This window comes from Plectropomus leopardus, chromosome 11 (assembly GCF_026936395.1).
Source record: "Plectropomus leopardus strain MGB_pleo_1.0 chromosome 11, ASM2693639v1, whole genome shotgun sequence".
NCBI lineage: Eukaryota > Metazoa > Chordata > Actinopteri > Perciformes > Serranidae > Plectropomus > Plectropomus leopardus.
The window spans coordinates 1,268,191-1,295,878 of NC_142186.1; the positions used below are offsets into that span (position 1 = coordinate 1,268,191).

The 27,688-nt window shown below is 41.2% G+C and overlaps 1 protein-coding gene across 2 annotated transcripts in view; it reads left to right on the forward strand.

Annotated features, from left to right (window-relative positions):
* Nucleotides 1-27,688, forward strand: part of dyrk1b (dual-specificity tyrosine-(Y)-phosphorylation regulated kinase 1B) — a 79,108-nt gene that overhangs the window by 40,180 nt on the left and 11,240 nt on the right. For both annotated transcript variants that reach the window (XM_088084941.1, XM_042489612.2), the window contains exons 2-7: nucleotides 16,607-16,770; nucleotides 22,043-22,162; nucleotides 22,743-22,931; nucleotides 24,280-24,427; nucleotides 25,726-25,875; nucleotides 27,522-27,658. In XM_088084941.1, the coding sequence (XP_087941067.1) occupies nucleotides 16,702-16,770; nucleotides 22,043-22,162; nucleotides 22,743-22,931; nucleotides 24,280-24,427; nucleotides 25,726-25,875; nucleotides 27,522-27,658 (813 nt within the window). In that variant the 5' untranslated portion in view covers nucleotides 16,607-16,701. The remainder of the gene's footprint in view (nucleotides 1-16,606; nucleotides 16,771-22,042; nucleotides 22,163-22,742; nucleotides 22,932-24,279; nucleotides 24,428-25,725; nucleotides 25,876-27,521; nucleotides 27,659-27,688) is intronic.

Sequence of the window (27,688 nt, forward strand, 5' to 3'; positions counted from 1 at the left end):
CCCAATAAAATCTGCTCTCCCATGCACGAAGATAACCAAACTTCCCTTAACTAAAACTTTTGGCCAATAGTCCAGATGTTGGCACAACAGCAACCATCTAAACTTCTAAAATTTGAAAATATGTAACAAGTCTTCACAACTTTCACCAAAGGTACCTCCAACTGAGCAGAATAGTTCAGATGCGTTGACCTGGCAGGAAACATGAAGTCCATCACACTTTTTCAGAAAAGAGGTACAACTTATCTCCTCTCAGATTTTCTACGCCCAGGCTGGTGCAGAACAAACTTTCTAATGCCTCCTCAGGCGTTGTGCTGTGTGGAGGAGAGACACATGCTTTTGAAGTATTAAGCTCTGGAAGTTAGTTATGATCTTGGCAGGTCTACTGATGGACCCACCTGTGTTTCTCTTTTGTCTTCATGATTCAATCGTGTTTGGTTCATGTTAGTGTCAGTGGTGATCAGTAAATGAAATACTGTGTGAATGTTGAGGCTGTCCTACCTCAGCATGACATCCCCCACCATCTCCAGCAGGACAGAGCTTTGCATGTTAGCTGGTTTGGTTATTGGACTTTTCTGCTGTCAGTGGCATTAACCAACAGGTTGTGTCCCAGCCCTTTTCCATAACAGCTGCTATATGCTGCATAGCTTGCGTGACAGGGACAGATCGCTTTTTTCATGTCAGTTTGCGCGCCTCCAGATCCAAAGAGTTTTTTTCCTACCGTGTATTTCTGAAACACTCATAGAAAGAAATACATTTTCCTTTTTTATTTAATCATATAGCACAGGCCTTGGTCACAGAGCCAGGCAGCACTCATCTCACTACACATGTTGTGTAGGGCACCACAAGTTCTGAAGGGCCCCGCCTCTCTGTCGTGTCAAAGCAGGTGTCAGTGTTTTTAATGAGAGGATGAAGCAGAACTGTCCTCCAGGTCAAAGAAAGAGAAAAAAAAATCACCATGTGAATGAATTTTCCTCGCCGAAGTTTGATGTCAGCAAGTGATCACATTGAGTGGTCAATGGTCAGTGGCAGACACCACTCTTTGTGTGTCCTCCTTATTTGCTCCTCACTTCCAGGGCTGTTCTCTTACTGACATCATATGCACATGCACAAAATAAAAGTTATGTTTTTCCGCAGCAGCCTCTGTGGGGACCAGTCACAATTATATATGAATGTGATGGCACTCCTCACAGATGCACGTAACTTTAAAACAAGACAATAGTTATCCACAGTCTCAGTCAAGGTTTAGTTACCACCCCTGAGCAAAATGATCACATGACTAATGCACGATGGAAAACAATGGATGGACATTGCATCCATTGCAAAGATGCCATCTGCATCTTTTGTGCAGATGGATCGACATCTGCAAAAAGGAGTCCAATTTTATTCCTACAAAGTTATTTACATGGCTAATGAAGAGGACTATCCCACTAATACTCCTGTTTAGATGCAACTGTACATACTCCGATTAACGTGCCCTAAGGTGTTGTTTATCACGTCAAAATATGGAAAAGTAGAACAGCTGTTGAACAGCCCTTGTCATTTTGCGTCTTTGCATCAAAATAGGAATTTTTCTTTGACAAAGTTTGAAAGCAGGTGGGTAGTGGGAGTAGGTAGTGAGTAGTGGGAGCACTGGCAGCCCGATGTGATTTTGTGGTCAGGTAGGAGGGCCCCTCAGCAGAAGTTTTCTCTGGGCCCAAGGAAGGTCAGAACCAGCTCTGCCTCGTCACACTCGATACGTTTACATATTGTTAGAAAAAGTTTAATTATGGTGTTAGTCCAACTAGAACTGGACTGTTAAAATACATGTAAACATGTTAGTCCACCGGAAGGTATACTAAGTCGAATTTCTTGAAGTGGGACTAATTTTTTTTTAAACTGAGCCTTAATTACTACTTTAGTAAAGGTGTGTTCACATTTATTTATTTTTCATTGTCAATTTAAGATCAGCCACCTTACATGAAAAGGTGCAGCATTGTATTGGAATGTAAACAGTGTATTTTCAGTTTTTACCTCTGTATGTAACTAGCTTGTCATACAAGTGATGATATTTTCTTATTTGAATGATTCTAGCATGAGACAGTGTCTGAATCAGTCTGCTGAATATGCTGACTGCAGAGCAGAATCACAGAGTAAAACTTCAAGATATTATAGTTATTTTGATTTATTTTCAACGTTTTAGAAACAGCTCTGGTGTGTCATCATCAGAGGTGGATTATTTCATCTCCTATGTATTCCATCTCCTAGTCTTTGATAGCTTTTTGTCTTGCACTGCTTACCGTCAACATGACATTACACTTCATGTTGCTACTTGTCACAAGATATCCCTATTATGCATTTGAAACATACTTATAATGTGTGAAAATCTGCTTATAGTGCTGTGTAAGAATATTTATAAGCACACATAAATGATTATAATGCTTTATACCAATAATCACGCACTGATTTCTGTTGTTTTCAGTGGAGACACACAACAGGCGTGCTTCTAAGCCACACCAATGACATTGCGATGTGCACATGCTCCTGAGCGCCTGTTTTTCAGGGTATGAAGGCTGCACCCTGAGATGAACAGAGTTCAACTTTTGTAACACAGCAGCGTGCACTTCATCTCATGTGACAAGGAACAACCAATCACACGGACAGATGTTTTTCCTTTCTTCTATAGTATATGACTGTGATAAATATGGAGGAGAAGTCAATCATTTTAATGCAGAGGTAACGTGAGCTATACTTCTCTCCCATGAACTATATTTCAGGCCCAAAACACACTTAAAAAACAGCTGGACGAAGATCAGCTTTCCACTCAGGATTTCTGGTAAGAGGGCTATGATACGGTGCTGTTTATGGCTGCTTAGCAACTTCAGACACAACTTGCCTCAGCGCTCATGAAAGTTGGCACAGTGTGGACACAAGAGTAGCAACCAGTGCCCGACCTCGTGTTTTCCAGACGGTTAAAGACGCAGCGCGTGCACTGTCCCTAAGTCATTATTGAATGCTTTATAATGTATAGTGATTATCGTTATAAAGCATTGTGAATATTTATGAGTGCTCATAAATATCAGTGTTCAGAGTTTTAAACAGATTATAAGGCATTCTAAGTGTGCTTATAATGTATTATAGATATGGGAATCATTGAAGCTGTAAATATTTCTTACTTTCTATACGGCTATAGAACATCCAGATACTCATCCCTTGCTCACCCTCACTTACACATCACTGGTCTAGTCTTGGTTTAGTATTTGTCCTTCACAATCAGTGCTGGTCTGTCATTTACGCCTCTTACTAATTCTTTAACATATATAACTTATTTTTATTTGGCAAAGAAAGTGTCTAGTCATCTTATGACCGTGACACACAGGAGTGCTTTTAAAAAGTTCTTCCAGCAGCGTCACAGTTTCAAACTACCATTCTTAAAATCACTGTGCTGCTTGACTTAATGCAGACACACCGGAAAATGGTATTGTTTTGGACACATGTTGGCATTGGCTGGCTGTATTGTACTCTGCAGGAATAAGTTTACCTCTTATCTGAGGGACAAAAAGTTTTGTTTATCTATTATTAACCATGTCTCTTCCCTTTTTGTTGTCATGTATGGTGTGCCTCAAGGGTTACTTTTAGGATCACTTGTGTTTCTTTTATTCTTTTATTTGCTTTCCCAGGGTCACATGCATAGTCATGGCATCTCTTTTCACTGTTCTGCCTTAGCTGACTTAGTGGCTCGCATTTGTAGCTCCGTTAGGTCCAATGTTTGTCCTCAGTATGCTGAGTTCTCTAAATCATTGCACAGTTGATGTGAAATATATCATATATGGCTAATTAAAGATTTGAGCATAATACCACAGGACTTATTTTTATTCTCTGCACAACATCTTATTGGTCAGCCGAAAGGCCTCTGGCCTGTTGGTATATTTCAGATATTTCAACCCTATATGAGCCTGTGACCAGGTTCTCTCCAGTTTTAGAGAAGGAGCAGTGGCCTTTATCATCAGGACCCAGACCCTCTGGATGGACCTGCTCAGGGAAATAACAACACGTTTATCTCAATTTGACTTGATTTGTTAATGTTTTATATTAATTGTTTATTTTTCCCTTTTTGTGAGGCTCTTTGATGACTTCTCTATGAATAAAACTGATCTGTGCTGATCGTCTGTATAGCAGCATCATCATGTAATGCCTGGAAGGTGGACTATGGTAGCCACATTTCAAAGTTATTAGCCTAACCCACGTATCGCATGACATACTCATCGGGGATTCCTCGTGGTTACCAGTGTTGTAGTATGAGACCTTCTGTTGGCGCAAGACTTTTTAAGGAGAGCAAGTTTCTCAAAGAGGTGCTCTGGTCAACTTAAGAACATAGATCAGCCAGTTGTAAGGCACTATTCAGACCCCCCCCCCCCCCTTGCATAATTAGACATGTTCTTTCCAGTGTAGTTTGACTCATTGTTGGATGTTAGCTAGTGTGATGGTGATTGGTCAGTGTAAGGCCGGGCTCACACTGGACGCAGAAGGACCCTGATATATTAAGCAGCTGCCCATCAGTAGCTGCGTGGCCGTTCACACCAGGAGCACATTTCTCCTCTCCATTCAGCAGCAAGTCTTCTTCTCTGCTCCTTTCTAATCACAGTGAGAGCTCTGTCCCTGTCTCTCTGTCCCTGCTTGCTTGTGTCTCTATGGCTGTGTCTGTGCCTGTGTGTATGTGTGCATTTCTGTCAACCTGTCTGTCTCTGTGTGTCTGCCTGTCTTTCTCCCATTGAGACACAACTGACAAGCATAGTGGTAGCACTGGATGTTATCATTTATCATATTTAATATATGCTGTATATCGTTAATAAAAGAGTATTTAGTGTGTTTTCCTGCCAGATTTGCTTACAGCTTGTGGAAAAAAATAGACCAAATGCCAAAACTATCACTGCAGATCGTGAGCATGCCATGGGGCTTGGGGCTCGGGGCCGGGCTCCCGGGGCCTGGGGCTGTGGCACGTTCAGTGTGAATGGTCTGATTGGTTAATAGGGATGCCATAATCATCCAGCCAGTGCTCCATGGAAAATCAGCGTGCTTCGTATTTGTTACATGTCCAGTGTGACACAGCAAAAGTGGCTGTACACTGAGTGAATATTCCAGTGCTGTTTGTTTGATCACTTTGTATGTTACTGCACTGCTGGGACTGAAATTGAGTTTTTGCCTAGTTGGTCCCAGGAAGTCATCACTTTTTTCTTTTTTGTGTTGGATATAGGCAGGCATGTAGGGTCCAATGATTCTTACTGATTAGAAAGGCAATGTCCTCTGTCGACCATGTCACCTTTTTTTGAAAAAAAAAATCTGTACAGTAGTCAATGGTAAAAGACAAAAACTTGTTTTTTTTTATTCTGTTTGAATTGCTGGAAATTAAACATATGATTGTCAAGGTAAGTCAAGAGTCGCAGTTTGTCGTACATCACAATCAGTTTCAACCAATAATATCATGACATCCACCCATCAATCAATCTGCAACTTTTAGCTGCACAGAGCTAGGTAGCTAATTAGCAACAGCATGTTACCTCAGTGTGTCTTTGAGTCCCCCAAATGCTGTGGTTTCGGGCGACGGGCTGGAATTTATTAACTCGAGGAAATTGGTATCTGTGACAGCTCCAGATTATGCGCAGTCCTTGTGCAGGAGACCAGAGAGAAAGGTGTTTTAAAAGTCTGTGTGTTCATCTCTCAGTACTTCTTATCTTCTATTGAATCTCTTTGGAGTGTAGTTTCTGTCCTGCGCCCCTGTTTTTACTTTATATATGTGCTTTATTTTACTGTTAAGCTGTTTGGTGGGGTTGTGTAACTGCCGAAGAAGACTCAACATTTCCTTATTTGGCTGCTTCACAATAAAAGTTTTTACATTGCAAGAGAAGGTGGGACTTTTATTGTGAAAAATCTTAAAATGAAATGTTTTTTATCACCAAGTTAGTGGAACTTTTTTAAGTAGCGTTTCTTCAATAAAAAAGTCGACTAATATGGCAAGATGAAAGAGAAGGAGCAGAAACAGCCACAGTGATGTGTTAGAAAAAGAGCTACAGATAGCAGGCTCTTACCCTTGCAAACAGCTCACCTCCAACAGGTCAACTTCTCTTTTTTGCCTGTTGTTTGATGGAAAAACACCTGCAGCAAATGAGGCTGTTGATCAACCCACTGCTTTTTAAACTCATCACTCAGGACCGGCGTCATCAGTTAAAGACACACCTTCAAGGAGGAGGCCTGTTTTTAAGGGGACACAAATCCCTATCGCGCTGGGCTGTTGGGCCGAGTCAAACTGAGTCACACCAAGCCAACGTGTGAAAAAAGCCCTACAACATGGCCCTTACCTTGGCACATTTCAGCTATGTTCCATGTAAAAAATGTTGTTATCCTTTTAATTAGCCAGGAAGCAAAAGAACAAGCAGAGCCAAAAAACCCGTTGAGTACAATCCGGCATCGTAAATTCAGCCAAAGAGAAACTTCTAACTTTACATCACTTACTGGACTTTTGGGCGTGTAGCCCTCCTATTTAAGTATTTTCACAACCGCGTACTTCAACATGTGTAATTTATGGTACAATTCAAATGGGATCAAAACATTTTTTGTCTTTTGCGGTTACCCACCAAGTTCTTATGGTGGTCCACTGTAAAGGGACCACTATATGGCTGTATGAACCTCTTATTCTTAACAACAGTTTCTGGATCATTATCATTAGAGATTTGATTTGATCTGAACCCAAATCACTTGTCAGTCACGTTTCCTTATATTTAGACAGAATTATCAACCTGTTACACGTTGTTTCTTCAGTCTGATATCCACTCTAACCGATTTCCTCGGGTAAATAGGATTCCATTTTCCCTTGCCATCACTAGTGACCAGTGTATCTGCCTGAATCAGTCCTTAGTCAGGTGTAGCCATGCCATCGGTTTTAAGAGTGGAGTGGAGCAAAGTAAAGAAACTACGATGACATGCATTACTGAAAAGCTCTGTCGATTTACAACAGTTTCCATATGTACCCTGTCTATAACGCTTGCGTTTGCTGTCATTACTCCTCATTTGTCCCACTGCATTGTTAGACAATAGCTTCACACCAGCATGACAATGGCACTAGTCTCACCCACGGTGATGATTGGCTAATTGTTAGTCCCGATGTTTCATGTTACGATACCAGACTGATCAGTCAACTAGATGGAGTAGGGATAGAGTAGGTTTAAAGGTGTGGACCCAGGCAAAACTACATGTGCAGCCAGGTTGTGATGCATTTCAGCCTTATTTTTCAGTTGTCCATCTCACACATGCCTGCACAGACACTCAGATTTTTAATCATTGTAGCTGTCTACACAGGTGGCATGGTGTTTGACTCTTACTCCTTTTATACATGCATGAACATTATCCAAAGCACATTTTTATGCTTCCTCTACTTTCTTGAGTTTTCTCTGTGTAACTACAGTGATTCAGAATGTGTGTTTGACTCAGAGAGTTACAAGTCAGTACTGTGCAAACAGTATACTTTGTTCAACCACAAGTACTATTGTCTCTTTACTCGAATACAATTTTGAAAAAATGTAGTTAGATCAAAGTTAAAAAGTAGGTCAGTGAAAAATGTAATTAGTTACTTCCACCCCTGTTCTGAGTGTGGACTCTGACCCTGGTAGACTACTCTTCCTGTGTAAACATGAAATTAGCCATAGTCCATCCAGCCAGCAATCTATTTATCCAACTTTGTATATGTGTTTGTCTGTATTTATGACTGCTCTCATTCTGTGTATGTATACACAAGCGACCAGTTTGTGCCGTGCCATAAACAGGGACTGCGGTCAGTTGTGGTCGCTCAGTGAGTGGCTCAGTATGTGCTGGTGGTGTGTAGAGAAGCTTACAGCCTGTCTCATAGTGTGTGTTCTTTAGTTTACACACACAGGTGATCAGATATTGTGTGCAGATGCTTCCTTAGATACACATACACATTTATAGTTTATTGGGTACACATTTCAAAAGTAATGCAGTCTGATACCACAGTCATGCAATAAATCCCCCCTTTGTGAAGGTTCTGATGTTCAGTACGTGTTGTAACTGTTTCAGACATGCTGATGGCCCTTTAACTGTTAACCCTTTAACACCTGGATCGGCATCAGTTTTCTTGTGCTGCATTCAGATGCCTTCAACAAGCATTTAAACCTCTAAAACCTGAGGAAATTGGTTTAATATCTTTCAAAAACATGGCACAACATAATAATGAAAACATAATGGGCAGCTTGGCTAGAAATGTCACTAAAAAGTGACAAGGACATGATTAACAAATCATTGTTATATCAGTAAGGGTAGACTATGTATTGGAAAACCCACTCAGCGAAATGTGAAATCGGCAAGCTTGTTGATTTCTGTTGTCATTTGCAGACAGAATTGTAACATTTTAAAATATACAGTTGAACTGGCCAATCTGATGTTTCTGCTGTGCTTATTATAATGTACTACGTTGCTCTGATAAACCATATCTAGTGGCACAGAGGCTAAGCAATGTTCTGCTTTGAACGGGGCCACAGCAAAACATATTTTAGCCATCTAAATAAAGTAATATTCGTGTAAGTGTACACTCAATTCAAATATTTTCATCAATAAATCTTACACAATAACAAATGGAAACTGTGGTAGACCAGCAACTCCAGTGCGCCAGTGCTGTTTTTGTCAGTGGAGTCTGTTGGCTTTGATACGATGGTTCCAGTAGCCAACCAGAAAGTGGCAGCAAGGTCAAGCTGTGAAAATATTCTAAATAAAATGTTTAATTAAACTGAAACTTTTTTTAGGAGGGGCTTTTTTATTAAGGCAGTGTTTGCTCAACAGCATTCGCTATGATGTGCATGACACAAGGGTTTTCTACCTGGAAGTTGTGATAAAACATGTTCTGGCGTTTGAGGCAAAATAATTCAACAGCACAAACTACAGCCTCCAAAATGTCCATGAAGTATAAACCAAATGTTATGGAAATACATCCAGTAGTTGTTGACATATGTCAGTCTGAACCACAGTGGACCGAAAGCCATAGATGTAGCATGGCTAAGAAATATTGAATGATTGCTGATTAAACTGCTGGAAGAGGACTCAGTCTTTGTTGATCATCGTCTTGAAAACTTTGTTGTGGGTTCAAAAATGTATTTAAGAGCACTAGCTGACTGTGGGCTGAGAGTGGGAGTTATATATACATATGAAAATTTCCCTCCAGACCCTTCCAGTCCAAACTGGATCTTATTGTTACCTCCTTGGATATTTGTCTTTGTGGATACAGACTGATGTGCAGTTTCTCAATCATTGCAGTGTACATGTGTGTGTTTATTCAACACAAACAGCCAATGTGCAGTTGTTAGCTTTCTGCTAACTGTGTTTATGTGACTGCTAAGAAAGTGACTCACTCTGATCTTACACTTAACTTGAGTTCTTGAGTGTCTTTCTTTGACCGTCTCCTTGTCCCTCTTGTCTCTGCACTTTCATTAAGTATCACAGTTGGTCCATGTGGAAACTTTTGTTGAAATATTTTCAACCCTCAGATGCATCTTGATCTCAGTCAGCGCCTACAGTGTATCCATGTGTGCTTGGATCTTTGTTTTGATTTTGTATGCATTCACGCAGTTGAGTCTGAACACACTTTTAAATTTCAGCTGTCTGTTTACCAAGGACTGTCACACTGAGGAAGTTTTCATTGCCACTGGTGTCCTGGTTCTGATCATATTTCGGATATGACGTTGACATGAGGCACCTGGTTATCTCAGTATTCAGGTTTCTGATCAGTTGTGTGCAGTTGTCTCTTGGAGTTTCCAGCTAACATATGGAGGTTTCTCAGAACCTGCATGAGGCCTTCTCCAGGTTTCTGCTAGCAGCTTGATGTTGATGATGATGTTTGCATGTGCAACACATAATTGGGATCCTCAAACATTCGTAGTCAGGATTTTGGTGGGCACGTGACTTGCTGAGATAGAAATGACTGCACTGTATTTACAAGTTGATTGTAAAAAGCTGCCGTCATGCTGAGCATTGACCTGGAGCACAACAGTGAGCATGAGTAGTCTCGCACGAACAGCTCTGTCCATTCAACACAGTGTGGAGGTGGCCTGTCATAGTGTTAGTCTGTGATGTAGGTGTGAACTAAAGCAGTATTCATTTTCTACTATTGCTCATTTGATGTGTGTTGTGGATTAAAGGCTTAATTCATTCTGTGTGTGTGTGTGTGTGTGTGTGTGTGTGTGTGTGTGTGTGTGTGTGTGTGTGTGTGTGTGTGTGACATGTTCCTGTTGTGCAGACAGCAGGGTTTAACCCTTTGATCCCTGAGAAAATTTGCTTAATTTCTTTCAAAAGCTTGGGAAGAGGGCAATGAGCAACTTAACAAGAAATGGCCCCAAAAAAGAGCAATAATTAGTAAAAAATAAATATATACATGAAAATTACCTGAAAGTCCCTTTTTATTATTTCTAATAATTCCCCCCAGCTAATTTTCAAATTATTTCCTTGCCACCTGTTGCTAGATTTTGGCACATTGCATTTCTTGCCAAGTTGCTCATTAATGTTTTTGTTACGTATCTTTGAAAGGAGTCAGACCAAATTTGTTTAAGTTTCAGAGGTTTAAATACTTGTGAAATGCATCTAAATGTAGAACAAGAAAACTGATGTTGATCCAGGCATTAAAGGGTTAAACCAGTCCAGTCCATGTAGTTTTTATACTGTTTTTTAAGGAGTCGTATCACAATGTTAGCAAAATAATGCAACACAGGTAGGTCTGAAGGGATACCTTTCTCTGAGTGGAAGTGTGACGTCTCAGTGTGCACTGATTCGGTCTACATCAAACTGTATCATATGCTGGGTTAGCACGGTCTGGTTTTATTGGACTTGGTCTTGGACTGCTCAGGCTTGGACTTGTTTGGGCTTAAATGGTATTGACTCCAGTTGTGCAATAGATTTGTGTCCACAGCAGCAGCAACGGGTGCCTTCTTCAAGGCAGTGTTGGCGAACTGTTGGTTGACTGTGATGGACTGTGGTCAGAGCACACTGGGCTTCACTGGTGTTGTTTGCCATCATACAGCCACTGGTTGTGAGTGGTTGAGTTTGTGCTGTGGTGTGTGTTGCTGTGTTGCCTGGAGTGACTCCTCACTCTTGCCCCAAATATTGTTACATCATTGTGCATCAACACAACACTTATGGAGAGATGAAACAGTCAGCAGAAAAGGAGAAAATGTCTCTTCCTAAAAAAGACTGAGCAGTCATGTGATTGAAGAAAGGAAGGATGGAAGATGGGAGTGAGGGTTGGAGGGATGTGTGGATGATGGATGGATCCACAGAAAAGAGAATGGGACTCAGAGGTAGAGAGGTTTGAGAAAGCAGGAAGGATGATGAAGGAAAGGGGGAGGAGAGAGCGGCTGGTAGGGTGGGTTGGGTTGCTAGGGGAGAGTATGTCAGCCTGCCTCTGCTGAGAGCCAGGCCTGCTATTGGAAGCTACTTGCTTAGCAGGAGAGAGGCGGAAGAGGAGAGAGAGAAGTAGCTAATGAGTATTGTAGGCTGGTTGCTGAGACAGCACTGGGTTTATTTATAGAGTGCTGGCCAGCCAGCCCTTAGATACCAACAGCGAATCAGCTGACAGAGAAAGAGGGGGCTCCAACCAATGGCAGCGCAAGAAGGGGGATGCCAGATTGAGGAAGTGCTGTGAGTGCCTCTCAGTCTCTTAAAGAGACGGTGCAGATTTCTCAGTACTAGGCAGATATTCTCTCTCTCCAGCAGTGTCATATCTGTAAGCAGGCCAGGACCCAGAGCACCACAACAGTCCCACTGACAGTGATTGGATTACTTTCCCCACCATCACACAACACAACACAAGTACACACATGCAGGTCAACACACAGCTTCACAAAGAGAACTTCGTGTAGGCAGAAAGCTTCATTTCATATCTCAGGGAGATTTGGTGTGGAAAAAGATGTGGAGTATGGGGAGGCAGACTTTGTGTGCTGGGTACATGGTTTCTGTGGAAATGCAGCCGATACCACCTAAAGTAGGTTGGAGAAACGATAGACAATGGTTAATATCTTGTGCATTTGTAAATCCCATCTGATGCTCTGCACTAAAATCAGCTGTTGTTTAACTGTTTTGAAACCTGGAGCGACATCACTTTTTTCATGCTGTTTTCACACGCTTTTCACAAGTATTAAAAACTTTGAACCCAGAGCATATTGGTACAGTGTCATTCAAAGTCATGGGAGAGAAGACATTAAGCAACTCAGTGTTCCAGAAATTGCAAGACATTAGTTGATTTCGAAAATTATTTTTTTAAAAGCCAGGAAAAAAATGTCAAGGGAAAAAAAGAAAAAAAGCTAGGGAAAAATAGATTTAGAATCATCATAATTACATATTTAAAATTATGGTAGTTATGATATTTAAAAAAAAATAAAAAAAACTTTTTACAAGTCCTGTTTGCTTTTTTTTGACTGTTTTGTTTTGTTTTTTTCCTTTTTAACTGATTTTCACAAGGTTCTCTTGTGTATTTTCTTTTTTTATTTCTTGCTAATTCCTGGGTCATTTCATCTTTGGTTGCTCATTGCCGCCTTCCAATGTTTATCAAAGAAATCAAGTCAATTTGCTCAGTTTTCAAAGGATTAAAGAAATAATCGTGTTTCTATGTAACACATGGTTAAGTTTTACTGTGCCTGGCACTCTGCCCTTCACAGAGTGTGGTGCTCTGAATAACCCAGCGCTAGATATTCCAACAGCGCTCCATTTAATGAGTGATCGTGTTCCACCCAGAGTGCGCTCTGGCGCTCGGAGTGACTGTTTAACAAACGCACCCAATGTGTCTGTTAGAAAGATAGAAAGAGCTCCAGAAATAGATAATCAATATGTGGCAGTGAACATTGATATTGTGGTGGGCCACTACAAAGAAACAAATATATTCTGATGTTCACTGTAAATGTCTACCTTGGATTCTACCTCATGTTTAAATGTCTTTTACTTTGACAGCTGTAGAGAGCAGTAGTAGTGCTCATAGAGCATTGCAAACATGTAAATCACTTGTTGGTCATGTCATGACCTTTTCCCTCAGATTCAGTATATCCTGCTTTATCTGCTCTGACCTGCAGTGTTGTCAACCTGCTTGGTAATGGGACCAATCCATGCTTGTGTTCTCCTTTAACCAAGTAGTGTCTGTCATCATGCATGTGAAAAGAGACATGGCGTTTCTAAACTGTCTGTGTTGTGCTTTCAGGACTTTTTAACCTGTAATTGAATCTCTTGTTCCTATTTTGACTTCACGGAATTCAGTGTATTCTAATGTGCTCTCATCGTACCACTGCTGCCTTACAATAAAAGCATCATGCATATAGATATAGATTTTATAGTGTAATGACATTTCTGTTAGGCTTGGGCAGTATGCAATATTTCATACACCTTCCTGAAATTTCAGCGGGGCATGTGGTATATGACGGTATAAGAGTGCAGTGCTAACAAACCCCCACTTCAAACCCGACGGGGAGTGCGTTACTTACTTTCAGCCTTTCAGAACAGTAACTACACAATAGGAACCCACAAAATGTTAAAAAAGTAATATTCTTGCACATATTTTCCTTATTAAACAGAGATATACAACTGTACACCTTTTAAATTAAACTTTCTCTCGGTCACAGAAGACTGACAAGGCTTCGTTGCCTCATTAACTCATCATGAAACACACTTTAAACAAACTCCACAGAAACAAAATAAAACTCACTTAAACCAGCTTGGTTGCTCTTGCCGGTAATGTAGTTAGTAAGTTTGCTGCTCCAGCAATCACCAGCTCTAGTTTAGTCCAAATAAATCCTTAATTTACCAAGTTAAATGTAAAAACATGCCGTTATTCCTCACAGTCTCTCTCTGCCTGCTGGGAGCCGGCTCTTTACAGTCCTGTAACTTCACCCGCCACCACTAGGTGTAGCTGTGTGTTTCAGCTCAGCTGCCTGTTCCATGTTACATGGATTGTCGTTGATATTTCATTTACACAAACCCTATCATTTTATGTGAGTGGGAAAAAGTCTTGATTATCTTGATGCCTTAAGCTTTCTGTGCAGAGGCTGTCCACAGAGGAAGGCCATGTGCTGATCAGATCCACAGGCTGCTGGTGTAGAACATGTGAGGGGCACGCTTCTCTCTGTAACTTTGCTCTTTTTTTCTCTGGCTAATTGTGAAGCACATTTATAAATCCTGCTTTTCCATTTACTTGTTGATTTTGCCCACCTGTCAGAACATAGGCACCACCCTCAGAAGCACTGCTACAGTCTTCTATTCGTTTGTCATTCGCTGAGAATCTGTCAAATAGCAAGAACAGTCTGTCAACTGTAAATCCAGCCATCAAGAATTATGCCGTAAGCCCAGCTGTATTCTAACCCACACATGTCCTGTTTTGGTTGCTAGCTCACCAGCTGCATGGTGTTGCAGGAGGTGCTTGGCCTAGCTGACAAGATGTGAGCTACAACAGTTGAAAGATAACTGGATTAGAATAATAGAACAAAGAATCAAGCTAACAATTAGCTTAGCAGCTGCTCACTGAGCCAGGGTGCTCACAACCATGGTCCACCAGCATTTGTTTACATTGAAAGGTCAAAGAGCAACTGACCCTGCACACTGGTTGGTTATTACAAGCTCACTCTGATTGGCTGTAGTGAATTTTTTCCCGCTTGCATTACAGGATGAGACTGACAGATGTCTGAACAGCTATCATATTGTTGTGCTGACCAGCAGCTGTAGCTTTTGGAGTGTGTCTGGTGTGGTTTGCTAAGCCCAGTGTTGGCCTGTCTTTCAGCTGATTGAGCATGCTGAGCTGACATCAGAAGACATCAGTAGAGAGCTGTTTGATTGGTTGTTGTGAATCACGGATTCACTCATTTAGTGCAGATTACTGACCTTAGCATTTAGTCTTTTTCCAAGGCCAAAGCAAAGCAAAACTTTTGCTTTAACAGTTTAAGTTTCACTCAATCACATGAAGTCTTACTTTATATTCTTTTTTTTTGGTTTGTCTTCAGTGTTCTTTAAGACGGATGCAGATTATATGGTCTTTTTGGTTCACAGTTGGCTGTTGGTGGTTGACAGATGTTCATGCACATTTTTTAACAGTTAAAAACGTTGACACAATGTTCATCTTTACAGAGTGTAATCTGCCACCTAGTAGAGCCTCATTATTAATTAAAAATACCATTACAGTCTTGATTCAGTCCTCTATATGATGTCATTTTACTTAATGATTCTGCTACTTACTTTGTGTTGGAGGAGGATCTGTTGCATCAAAACAGACACACATTAACTTCTCCCTACGATGCATTAATAAATGACATGTGTGTGCACAGGAAGAGGAGCAGGATGTAAATAAATCTAACCTGTGTCAGTTAGTGGAGGAAAGAAAAGGGAAAATAAAGTTTCTAAGGAACATTAAAAATGTGTCAGAGTCGTAGAAACCCAGTGATGAAGAGGAAGGACAAATATATATATCCAGCCCAAGTTCTGATAAAAATGCTTGTAACACGGTTCCAAATATCATTTATCGGTCTCATTAGTTGCTAATTATTGGTATCGGCCCTGAAAAACCAATATCGCTCAACCCCTAGGTAGTAATACTGTGTGACTTTGGTGTTTTAAAGAATTAGTTCAGATTGGCCAAAGTTGCACAACAACACAGTCTAAGTGCTTGAGGTCATTGGTAGATCAGCAGCTCGAATGAGGTCAAATGACTGTTTTTGTCAGTGGAGTTTCTTTGGAGAAAGCATAGATAAGTTTCACTTTTAATTCAGTTCCCTGTCAAAAAGGGTGGTCTGTTTGGAAAATACTGAGCATGGATTCTCTGTTCATTGGAGGCATGAGAGAAAAACAAAGTTTTCTTCATGAATTCAACATAACATTGGCTAAGTCACAACAATACAAATGATTGTTGGTGGGGTGAAGTTTTTCTTTTAAGTTATCACAAATTTATCAGTGTTGTATCAGTAGCATGTATGTTGGCAAATAAGTCACAGATATCAGTACAGAAATGTCAGTGGTGTGTCTGAGGTCATTTCCATACACTGTGTTGGTGTTTATGTTTGCACTGGGAAAATCCAGCTCTCTGCACCTCTTCCAGATCACATCACAGCTCTTTAATTTAGGGGGACCATATTCCACTTGCTTATGTTATGTGTTGATATTAAGTAATGAATATAATGACATTTTAAAGGGACAGATTTTGCTGTTGAAGCCTCAGCCATGCAGGATCAGCTTAACTCTGGCTTAAAGGAACTCTTGTTGCAGTTCTTGAGATTCTTTCTGGAGGCCTCAAATTTTCTGAAAATCCTCTGCTGCATGTATTTCAAATGTTTGGTGTGTTTTCTTGCAGCTTGGGATGGAAAGACTTTCAAACTTATTCAGTTGGATATTTGTAGTGGATGGTACAGCATGTATGACTGATTCATAAAGTAAAAATGGAAGTGATGGACATGTGCTTTCTGATCATATTTTGTGAACAAAAGCAGCAGTAGCCATGTTGGAGGCAGAGGAACAGATCAGAATGTTGGGGTTTCCCTCTCTAATCATCTCTCTCTCTCTCTCTCTCTCTCTCTCTCTCTCTCTCTCTCTCTCTCTCTCTCTCTCTCTCCAGGTGTAAGCAGCTCAGGATGTCCGCCCACCTCCTCCTCCTCCTCCTCCTCCTCCTCCTCCTCCACTGCCCAGGGCTTCTCCCTCGCTGAGCCAGCCATGACCAGCCAGCACACACATACACACCCCTCCTTCAGCTCCATCCACTCCATGGCCGAGCAGCAGCAGGTAACACACACACACACACACACACAGTACTCCAGCAGTTATGCCATACGTGCCTTTGGCACAGGAACTGATTTATAGTTCACCTGTTTCACCTGTTGATTGTCATAGCAGCACCCCAACACCAGAGGGCTGTGTTTAAATTCTTCATGTATTTTTTGATAGAGATCACAACACATAACTCTACAGACTTGCACAACATTTTATTGAAAGTTTGGTCATGAGCCAAAGGATAGCTGTATTGGTGTTGATGCTAATCAAGGGAGAGGCATATGCACAGGAATGCACGTAAAATTTGAGATGTGTGTGCAATTCTGAGCTCTATATGCACAGGTGCACCTAACTTTGAGAGCTGCCAAATCTGACGCACTGACTGGAAAACTTTTCATGTGCTCTCATGCCACACGTCCATTTTCTCACAGAGCAAAGTATGTGACCCGTACAGACCAATTACTTGGAAACAGCCCGGGTCTGAATCCAACCCGTGGCCCTTTGCTCCATGTCATCCCCTCTCCTCTCACTCTGCAGCTGCTCTGTCATGAATGCAATTAAAGCCCATAAACAAACAAACAATTTCATAACTGATAATGTGGCAATGCAGAGGGAGGACATTGATATGACATGGACAGACAAGACCTAACCTAGCCTAACAGCTGCACCATATAAAGCCCGGTCAAGCCAGCCGCCAGAGTATAATACATATCTGTTACAGTACTGGTACCTGGAGCTATCAAAAAGGACTAAGGAAGACTCGTATTTCAGCAGTCATTTATTTCACATCATATGTGAAATAAAACCTGCTGAATATCTGACGTCACTGAAGAAGAAGTTTTGTGACCCATGACCAGATGATCATAGCTGATTAAATGCAGCTCATTGACGATACAGATCATTCACCAGACGTAGAAGCAGAACTGCTGATGTGTTGGGCCCGGTCACATGATTCAGCTCTCACTCTTTTGTCACTGAGCAGAGAGCAGACTGCAGCCTGCAGTGCAGTCCACACACTGAGGAGTGTAGAGTAACGTGACGTGTCCTGATCAAAGTTTTTGTATAGCTTGTGTTCATACTGGCACGCTCTGTCTCCCCCTGGAGATGTAGAGTGTATTTTAACATTATTAAATAAATACTTTGCCAAACCTCCAAACTTTAGAGCAAGCTCCAGTTGCTGGATTTATTTTATAATCAAGCTACAAACGAAGTCACACATCCTGTTGTACAAATGGCCTCCAGGTGTCACTCAGATGACATTTCAACGTATTGAAAATAATGATTCCATGTTTTCCTTCAGAGGTTTGCTGAAATATTCTGTGGAATTGTGTTCAGGATGACCCTTACTGTGAACCTGTCAAATCGGAACTTTTGTTAGTGCAGTTTTTGATTAAAGGGAAAATATTAACATCAATTTACAATAAAACAAATTCATGATTTCCTCATATTTGAATAGTCATAAAAACCTTAACAGGTTTGCTGACTATTTCACTCCAAACTAAACTGAAAAGTTGTAGATCTGGCTACAACAGAAGTGCTGATAAACAAGGACAAATACAACAAGTGGTGCAGTAAAAAAAACAAAAAAAACAGGTGCATGTACAAAGAAAAAAGTATTTAAGATGTTTTTCTCAACAGAAAACATTACCAAAGTTTAGAGAAAGACACATACACAAGTAGACAGACAGATACACACAAACATCATTTCGCCACCTTTCTTTCATAACTTCATAGCTCATCAACCAGCTGTTGTAGGCAGGCATCATTTGGCTAGTGACGTGTGTGCGTGTATGAGACCGCATGAAAGCATGGATGCATATGTGTACATCTGTCCCCTGCATCCTTCACACACAGCTGTAGTATCCATTACATGTTTGCATACGTGAACCAGGATCCTTTTCACAAGGAAGTGTCTGTGAGAATCACGATATTGTCGAAAAACTTCCATTGTATAAAAATTCCACGTAATGATTCTTAGAATACTTTGTAAAGAAAACACAACACCATAATATATTTTTAGTTCATAGCACTGTTTAGGCTCTGCAGCTGAGTCCAAAACATCTACTGCATAAGTATAGATCAAGCTCAAGTTGTTTTATAACACCAACAGTAAAGGCAAATGTTCTATTGTCTATGAAAAGTAAGCATCTTTGTACACATGGCTCACTCAGATCTGTGTTGGAAACATACATACAGAGTGCAAAATGTATATACATACTACCACAGTTGATCCTTATTCACTCTCTTCACACTGTCTAGTATCTATAATCAGCCAACAGTTGGACTTAATGAAAACTTGTATTGTTTTTCAAAGTTAGTCTGTTGACAGATTAAAATTTAGTTTTAGGTATTCTATCCAAGTGAAAGTTAACATGTGAACCTTACAGGTCAGGAAATGTGTCCATCAGAGCTAAAACAGAAGATTTGATTTTAGAAGGCGCAAGTTTGCTGGTAATCAATGCCAACATCAGTGTTCATATGCACCACCCACCCAACTATTCAGGCAGTGAGCGGTCGCCCCTAACAACATCACTGTTGTGTTCTTTGAATGAGAAGCAAAGCACCATGCTGCCGCTTTGGAACCCAGCTACTTCTGGACCAATCTGACTGTTCACCACAGGCTGCTGCTGTCCACCAACCACCCTGTAGAATAACCTCATCACATACATACCATCAAATGAAGGAAATGTTACATACACACACATGTGTAGGTATGGCACAGAACAGCTGGCCAGTGACAGGAAAGGAGGGTGCAAGAATGACATGCATGGATGACTCCCAGCAAAGGGGCACAGGGTGGAGTGTAACCCAGGCTGCAGCTAACATCTCAGCCTTTATGGGCTGCACACTCTACCCAGTGAGCAAGAGTTCACTCTGAACACAGATGTTTCTTACCTTTTGCCACCCCACCCTCCTAACTGTTGAAACAGTGAATATGTCTGTGAGCAGAGTCCCATGCACAACTCTTGACAATGAGCTGCTAGGCCAGGTTGTGAATACTCAGCTCTGATTGGAGGTGGCTATTAGGAGGAAGGTTTACTGAACAATCTCAGTGCCTGACAGGTCTCAGTCTTTCTGTAAAAATCATAGCAACCAGCAGCCAATGAGCTTTCAGCTTGATGTTGACATGGTTAGCATTGGTCCATTAGCAGGACATGTCACGAGTCAGTACACTGAGGGAATTTGGGCATCTGTGTGAGATGTGTGAGGAGCTGGCCATCAGTGACACTGCATGTTCTTAATTTTATCAAAACATGCTTGAGAGTCAGCAGTGTGTATCCTGTAGGAGAAGTGCAGTGCAGTGACTGCTCTGCCAGAGATACACACTCCCCCTCCTACACAGTCGTGAGGAGCACATTGAGGAGCACCTGAAGCTGACAGTCCTGCCTCCTGGACAGGAGGTACAGCTGCAACAGCCAGGGTGTTAGAGCCATCTCCAAGGCTCTTTAGGTCTCTTTGGTACCAAGTGTTACTCAGTATTATTCAGTTCTGAAATGTGTGAGGCAGAGGTGTGTCTCATCTATCATAGAATCCCACTGCTGCCTGGGGAAGCCATCTGTAGGACCTCAGATCCAGGAAGAACAAGGCCAGGGTTCCTCTGGCTGCAGACAACCTACAGAGCAACTTTTGATCCTCTCACAGATAAACCAAGGGTCACGGCACTTTGCCAATACTGTTAACATGTGATCTGTGGATGTGGACAAAGCTAATGCTTGTGTTCTCCCAGGTATCTGAGGGAGATGCTGCAGAGAATTGAGCACAAGGGCCGTGATGACATGAACTGAATATTGAGAGTCAGAGCTGTGTTCAGGTGATTTGGGTTGAGTCAAGAATAGCTTTTAAATCCAACAAAGTTTTTGTGATAGACTAGTAAGTCTGGAGGTGGCGCTGAGGTGTAACCAGCTTTCAGGTGTGTGGTGTTACAGCGACCTGGTCAGACTAACTGAAGAGGAGCCGGCACTGTGGGCTGCTGTGATGCAGAGTGTGTGTGTGTGTGTGTGTGTGTGTGTGTGTGTGTGTGTGTGTGTGTGTGTGTGTGTGTGTGTGTGTGTGTGTGTGTGTGTGTGTGTGTGTGTGTGTGTGTGTGTGTGTGTGTGTGTGTGTGTGTGTGTGTTGAACTGTGGGTAAGGAGATCCAGCTGTACTGTACAGCAAAGCTCTCTGTTTACCTATCAGTCCTTATTCCAGTTCTCCCCTCTGCTCCCAACATTTGGACAGGGACCAAGAGAAGAAGATGTTTGCATGAAGCTGACGTCATGTTTGACACACATGAACAAGTGAGGAGCTGCTGCTGGTTCACACCAACACTGCTCAGCTGAACTTGTATGAGTTCGGAATATGAGTGGTTATGTCCACTCTCTGAAGGTGGCAATCAGCAGCTGCTGGCAAAAGTCAGCTGGACATCTTAGTCCTTTGCTTTTGTCCTGACATCCTCCTCCACATCCTCGATTGCTCTCAGACATTATAACTTCTGTTTTCTTCATAAGCAGTGTTAGGGAGGTTACCTTTGAAATGTAATAGGTTACAGATTACTAGATACCCTGCTAAGAATGTTATAAGTTATGTTACTATTAAAATGACTTCATCAAGGTAATATAGCATATTACATTTGATCACTTTTTGAGCTGTCCAAAAATCTGCCAAAGGAAGGCATTCCTGCACTAGGCACAGTTGGTGGGAATCTACATTATTGATAAAACATGATGGTTCTTTTGGCTGCCCTTGGTCCCTTTTGTAGTCCAATAAAATGTGGTTGATCTTTTATGACCAGAAAATGCAGAGATGAACTGCAGTTACTGATATACAGAATCCACAGTGTTTTGAGTTCTTTTAAGTGCTCAGTAATGTCCTGACAGATGAAGGTAGAATCCGGCGCCTCTCTCCGTTCTGGCGCTTTCGGTTTCATTTCTCCCCTCTGGTCTGACTCACCGCTGTCACACAGTCTGTTGCATTTAGTCCAAAACCCACATAACTTTTCCCGATGTTGATAAGTGCTTCTCTATCGTATAAAAGTCTTGCTTCAGCAGAAGGGGCCATGGTGTCGAAAAAATATAGCAAAAAAGGAGCAAGGATTTGAGGAGCTACTGGCTGCTGCATCTACATGCGCTGCCGTCGTCATAGCATCTTTCTGACAGATAGATCCACATGTCCCAGCATTGTCACACCTCCACACCTGTATGTCTGTGCTAAGGTAGTGGCAACTATGCTCCACCCTCTGGTTTCCAGATTGTCACGTGCTCATTGAGACTTGAGGCGTGTGTCTGAAATGTTGCTGTTCTCTGCAGGTGCTGTCTGATATGACCATACTCCAGCGGAGGATCCCCCCTAGTTTCAGAGACCCTGCCAGCGCCCCACTGAGGAAACTCTCTGTTGACCTCATCAAAACCTACAAGCACATCAATGAGGTATGATTCACGAGACTGCCTATACCACACACACATGCATGCTCGTGCGTGCACACACACACAAACACGTGTGTATTTTGACTCTTGTTGTTTTAAAGACTTTCTCAGGTGTTCAGTGTATGTGCCTGTTTTGCTGAGATGAAGCCAAATGTGGGATAAATCATTGTAAGGAATACGTGGCTGGTTATCAGGCTTGGCTGGGGTTTACTGTTTGTGGGTGGGAGCAGAGGGGTCTAGAAGCTACGTAAAGTCAATCCCACTCAGTATCAGCATGTGTCATCAGCTTTTGCTTAGCACTGAACTACTAACTAACTAAAAAACTCAACTAAAAAATACACGTTTCTAATAAAATACTACTAAAGTAGCTTTTTTAGGAGTTTTTTAACTACTTTTGACGCATATCTGTTTCCTTACTACAGCAACTGCTGCTGATGTTACAGCTGTAGGCTTCAAGCTCCTGATACCCTAAGAAGGACAAAAGAGTGAAATAATGCTAGTTAATGGTCTGTTAGTGCTGTGGGGTTCTGTAGGTGTACCATGATACAGAGCAAGGAGCCTGAGCTGTTGTGTCTATCCACAGGTGTACTATACTAAGAAGAAGCGGCGGGCCCAGCAGGTCCCTCCAGAGGACAGCAGCACCAAGAAGGAGAGAAAAGTCTATAACGATGGCTATGACGACGACAACTATGACTACATTGTCAAGAATGGAGAAAAGTGGCTGGACCGCTATGAGATAGACTCACTGATCGGGAAGGGCTCCTTCGGACAGGTGAGGAACCTGAATCCACACGTACAAATTCTGGTTCTTTATAAACACCAACAGTCTGAGATGGGGTATCAAGAACCAATCAACTCTAAGATCTCTCAAAGCACAACACCCTCTCCTCATCACATTGGTTGAACTGGACAGTAGGCAAACCAAGCATGTTTGCAGAAATGTCACCAAATTGCAGTTGATTTGTTTAATGTCTTGAGTGGCTCCAACAGTCAGAGATAAGTTGGTCTTAGTGAATTGCCAAAAGCTGCTCTTACACAGAGATGGCGCCATAGGGCAGCAACAAAGTCCCCTCTTTATGCCTCCTTTGTATTTTTCACAGACAACCAGGGCGTTATTCGACTCCAGTGTGTGATTATACACTGCATCACTGCATCCCGCAATCAGAAGAGGCACGACGGGCGTGACGTGTAGCACAACAGCATGTTGTCTAGTGTGACATATAATAAATGTGTCAGCAGCACCTTCAAAACAATAACAAAGGCATAACATGTCGATCACAATCATTTGCCGTCTCTGCTATATGGCGGCTAATCACGTCCTCTGTTCAGAGGGTAAGGAGCACCCGAATCTCATTGTTCTCCCAGTTTGCGTACATTTACAGCCGCTGTTCTTTTTCTTTGACTAAGCCACTGTGCTAACAGCTGTTTTTAAATCTCCTGCGATATGGTCGCCAACATAACACAAAATCAAAACGGCACACCTGTGCCACCCATGGTCACATTCTTGCAGCTTTACATTTTACACAGACCTCGCTTCGGTGTCTGTTACTACCTCTTATCCTGGCTCAGAGGGGAGACCACCCTGTCACCCTTTTCCACGTGATATTCCCGCTTTGAACAGGCAAGTTTCTGTACTCTCAACACAGATTGTTTTGGGTCATTGTGGACCACTATCTGTCTGTGTTTTTTTTTTTTTGTTTGTTTTTTTTCCCTTTCCGTGATAAATAAATGTATTGACTGTGAGAAGCACTGCACTTACGTCCATGTCCTTATCTTATCTTATCTTATCTTATCTTATCTTATCTTATCTTATCTTATCTTATCTTATCTTATCTTATCTTATCTTATCTTATCTTATCTTATCTTATCTTATCTTATCTTATCTTATCTTATCTTATCTTATCTTATCTTATCTTATCTTTATACTATACTATACTATACTATACTATACTATACTATACCATACCATACCATACCATACCATACCATACCATACTATACTATACTATACATGACAGGACACATCAAGTTACTCCCTGACTCATGAAGAAGATAATAACTCTAAGCGTATGTGCCTATCATGGCATGAGCTGACAAAGTGTGTTTCTGTTTGTGTGCAGGTGGTGAAGGCCTACGACCACCATGAGCAGGAATGGGTCGCCATAAAGATCATTAAGAACAAGAAGGCATTTCTAAACCAGGCACAGATTGAACTACGCCTGCTGGAGCTCATGAACAAGCATGACACTGAGATGAAATATTACATAGGTAAGGAGGATCAACACACACACACAAAGTTTTTGTTTTTCGTTAGAAGGTTTTTTTTCCCTTGCTTATCGACTGAACATGAAACCTCACAGACAGACATTCCAGTCACACTAATATCAGACTATAGATAGAAAGGTTTATTTTACGATGAAAACTGCAAACAGCCAGTCCTGAATGATAATGAAATGTTGGAGGATAAAATCACAGTCAAGCTGAACTCTTATTCCCACTGAGCTCCCTCTTATCCCCCACAATCTTCAGTAAATTAATCAGTATCTATATTGACCATCACTGTAGACACACAGATTCATTATGGCCACTTGTGATATTGAACTTTTAACTTCGACACAAATTAGTATGTGGCTTGTAAAGCAAAAACACAGTTGAGTAGTGATTGAGATCCATCCACTAATGAAGACTGTGGGATGCTATCGAAAGCTCCAGAAAAAGCTAGAAAGGGACTTTTAGCTGTTAATAAACAGAAGTAATATAATTGTGTTGAAAGAGTAACTAAACCCCCAAACCCCCCTTTTTTAGCTGAAAAGCAATATATATTTGTATTTAGTAGTGTTGTTGATTGATTCAGGTCCAGCTCTTCTATTTAAGGGGCAGTATCAAAATTCTTCATATTGTGTTATAAATATGCACAGTGACTGCCCTCTAAAGGTTCAAACCTGCTATTGCAATTGAATGTTGCTATTGGCTTATCCTGGAAGCAGGAGTTGCTTTCATCATCAACCAAGCCCCCTGTCACTACTGCACTGCCCTCCTCTCACCATCTTACTACTTTGGGTGAGTGCGGGGGACAGGGAGGTGCTGTGGATTGAGAAGCAGCACAATTGGGTGAACCTTTCTTCACATTCGAAGGAGGAGGCATCCAAGCCAAAAGTGGGGGGCTTAGTTGTTCTTTAATAAGGTGAGCACATACCATGACAGTACAAGAGGACAACAGAACAGCTGAACGGTTTGGATCAGTAATCCCTGTCTCCAGTCAGCTCCTCCCAAACCAGACCAGCAAACCAGAATGAATGATGAAAGACGCATTTGACGACCCTGCACCCCACTTTTGATATGAGATCTGATTACTCAGGAGATTTTGACTTGAAATGGCATTGACATGTGTGTAATTTTCAAAGAAAGGATTGTCCTGTTGCTCTGTGCTCTGTTTGCGGACATTATTCATATCTCAGTTGATCTCTTAACCTTCCTCCTTGTCTCCCATCTGTCTGTGTGTGTGTATGTGTGTGTGTGTCTGTGTCTGTGTCTGTGTCTGTGTCTGTCAATCTGTCTCTGTGCAGTCCACCTGAAGCGTCACTTTATGTTTAGGAACCATCTCTGTTTGGTGTTTGAGTTGTTGAGCTACAACCTGTACGATCTGCTGAGGAACACCAACTTCAGAGGAGTCTCCCTCAACCTCACCAGGAAATTTGCACAGCAGCTCTGTACAGGTGGGTGCAGGGAAACGCTCACATGTGCTCTGTAGCTTGTTGTTGTCTGCCCCCAAGTGGACAAAAGAAAGCAGTTTTGGATCACATCAGGCAGGGAGAAATATTGTGGGTCAAATGCTGCTCATTAAAGCAAAGGACAAAATTTCATAATTATGAAAATATAAATCAGGGGGATGATTCAAGAGCTCCTTGACAGGGGTCTTTTCCCTTTGTAATGTATTTCATGTACTGCTTATGCCTAGGTCTGCACTAAACGATTATTTTTTTATCGATTATTGTTTTATCGACTATTTAAAAAAAAAAAAAAAAAAGTATCTAACTTTTTTTTATTATTACTTGATTAATATAATAAGGACTTTTCCGAAAAGATCATTTTAAAACTTGTCATTTATATTTCAATATCTTATTCAATCATCTTCAATCATGACAGAGTATACACAAAAAAAATAGATATAAAGTCTCTCCAAAATAAAATTAATGCAAGAGCTTGTTCCACTCAAGTAAAAGGAATGTAGTGCAATCTACAATTTAGCAATCCAACAGCAAAAAAAATAAAACAATGTAAAATACAAGTCACTTATGGGAGGAGTAACAAAAACAGTTACTCTTTGTTATAGTAACAAACAATGACAAAACATCTTTACAGTAAAATTAGTGCAATTTGAATAACACTATAACTTTTCTCTAACAGAAATCATTATAACTAGTACATTCTTTCTGCATCAAAAGTCCAGCCTTAACTGGGCCTTAAGACATATCGCTGCCTGCTGACATGAGTGCTGTATTTTCATATTTATTAGCACATATTCCACTCATTTATGAAGTTGTGCAAGCTTCTGCACAGCTGACAACACCGTCCTGTTAATGTTTCAAAATAAAATGCATTGAATCAGCAACTGATGGCATTCTGTCCACAGAAACATAGTCAAAGGGCTTTTGTTTTGAAAGGGAAGCAAGGAAGTTGAGGTAAAACAGACATCTCTGTATTTCCTCATCTCTGTGACAGAGAGACTTTAAACTGCAGTAAAAAGTGGTATAGAGTCATTATAATCATCAAAGCACCATCTTCACTGTCGATTTGTTCTGACAAACAGAAAAACGGCAAGCCACCGTTTCTCCAGATGTGCTGCAGCTGACACACGTTACCCGGAATCGATGTATTCACGTAATCGATTACAGCGACTCGTTGCCCCAGCCCTACTTATGCCACATATCAATTTTATATCAGCAGAAATTTTTTTTTAAGAATTACCAGAAAATGAGTAAAATATATATATTTTTTTTTAAATAAAAGAAATTGCCCGGAAAAGTGCTTGAAAATAATAAGAATTCTGTAAGATTTTAAAAATGTATTTTTGATAATTAGCATTTAATAATAATTATTTAAAAATAATTTTCTAATTGACTAATTTCTTGCAATTTGTGGAACATTTCTCATTTCTTTTTTTCCCATGTTTTCAAAAGAAATCACACCATTTTATTCAAATGTTTGAATACTTTTGTGGGGCGTCTGAAAGCAGAACAAGAAAAGTGATCTTGCTTCAAGTTCCAAAGGGTTAAAATAGGATGTACACAACTACAGTGATCACCAAGTGAAGAAGGTGGTCCAGATAATAAAAAAGAATGATGGTGTTTTTTGTCCACAGCGTTATTATTCCTGGCCACTCCAGAGCTGTCAATCATCCACTGCGACCTGAAACCAGAGAACATCCTGCTGTGTAACCCCAAGAGATCTGCCATCAAGATAGTCGACTTTGGATCCTCCTGCCAGCTCGGACAGAGGGTGAGCAGCGCGCACGCGCGCGCGCACACA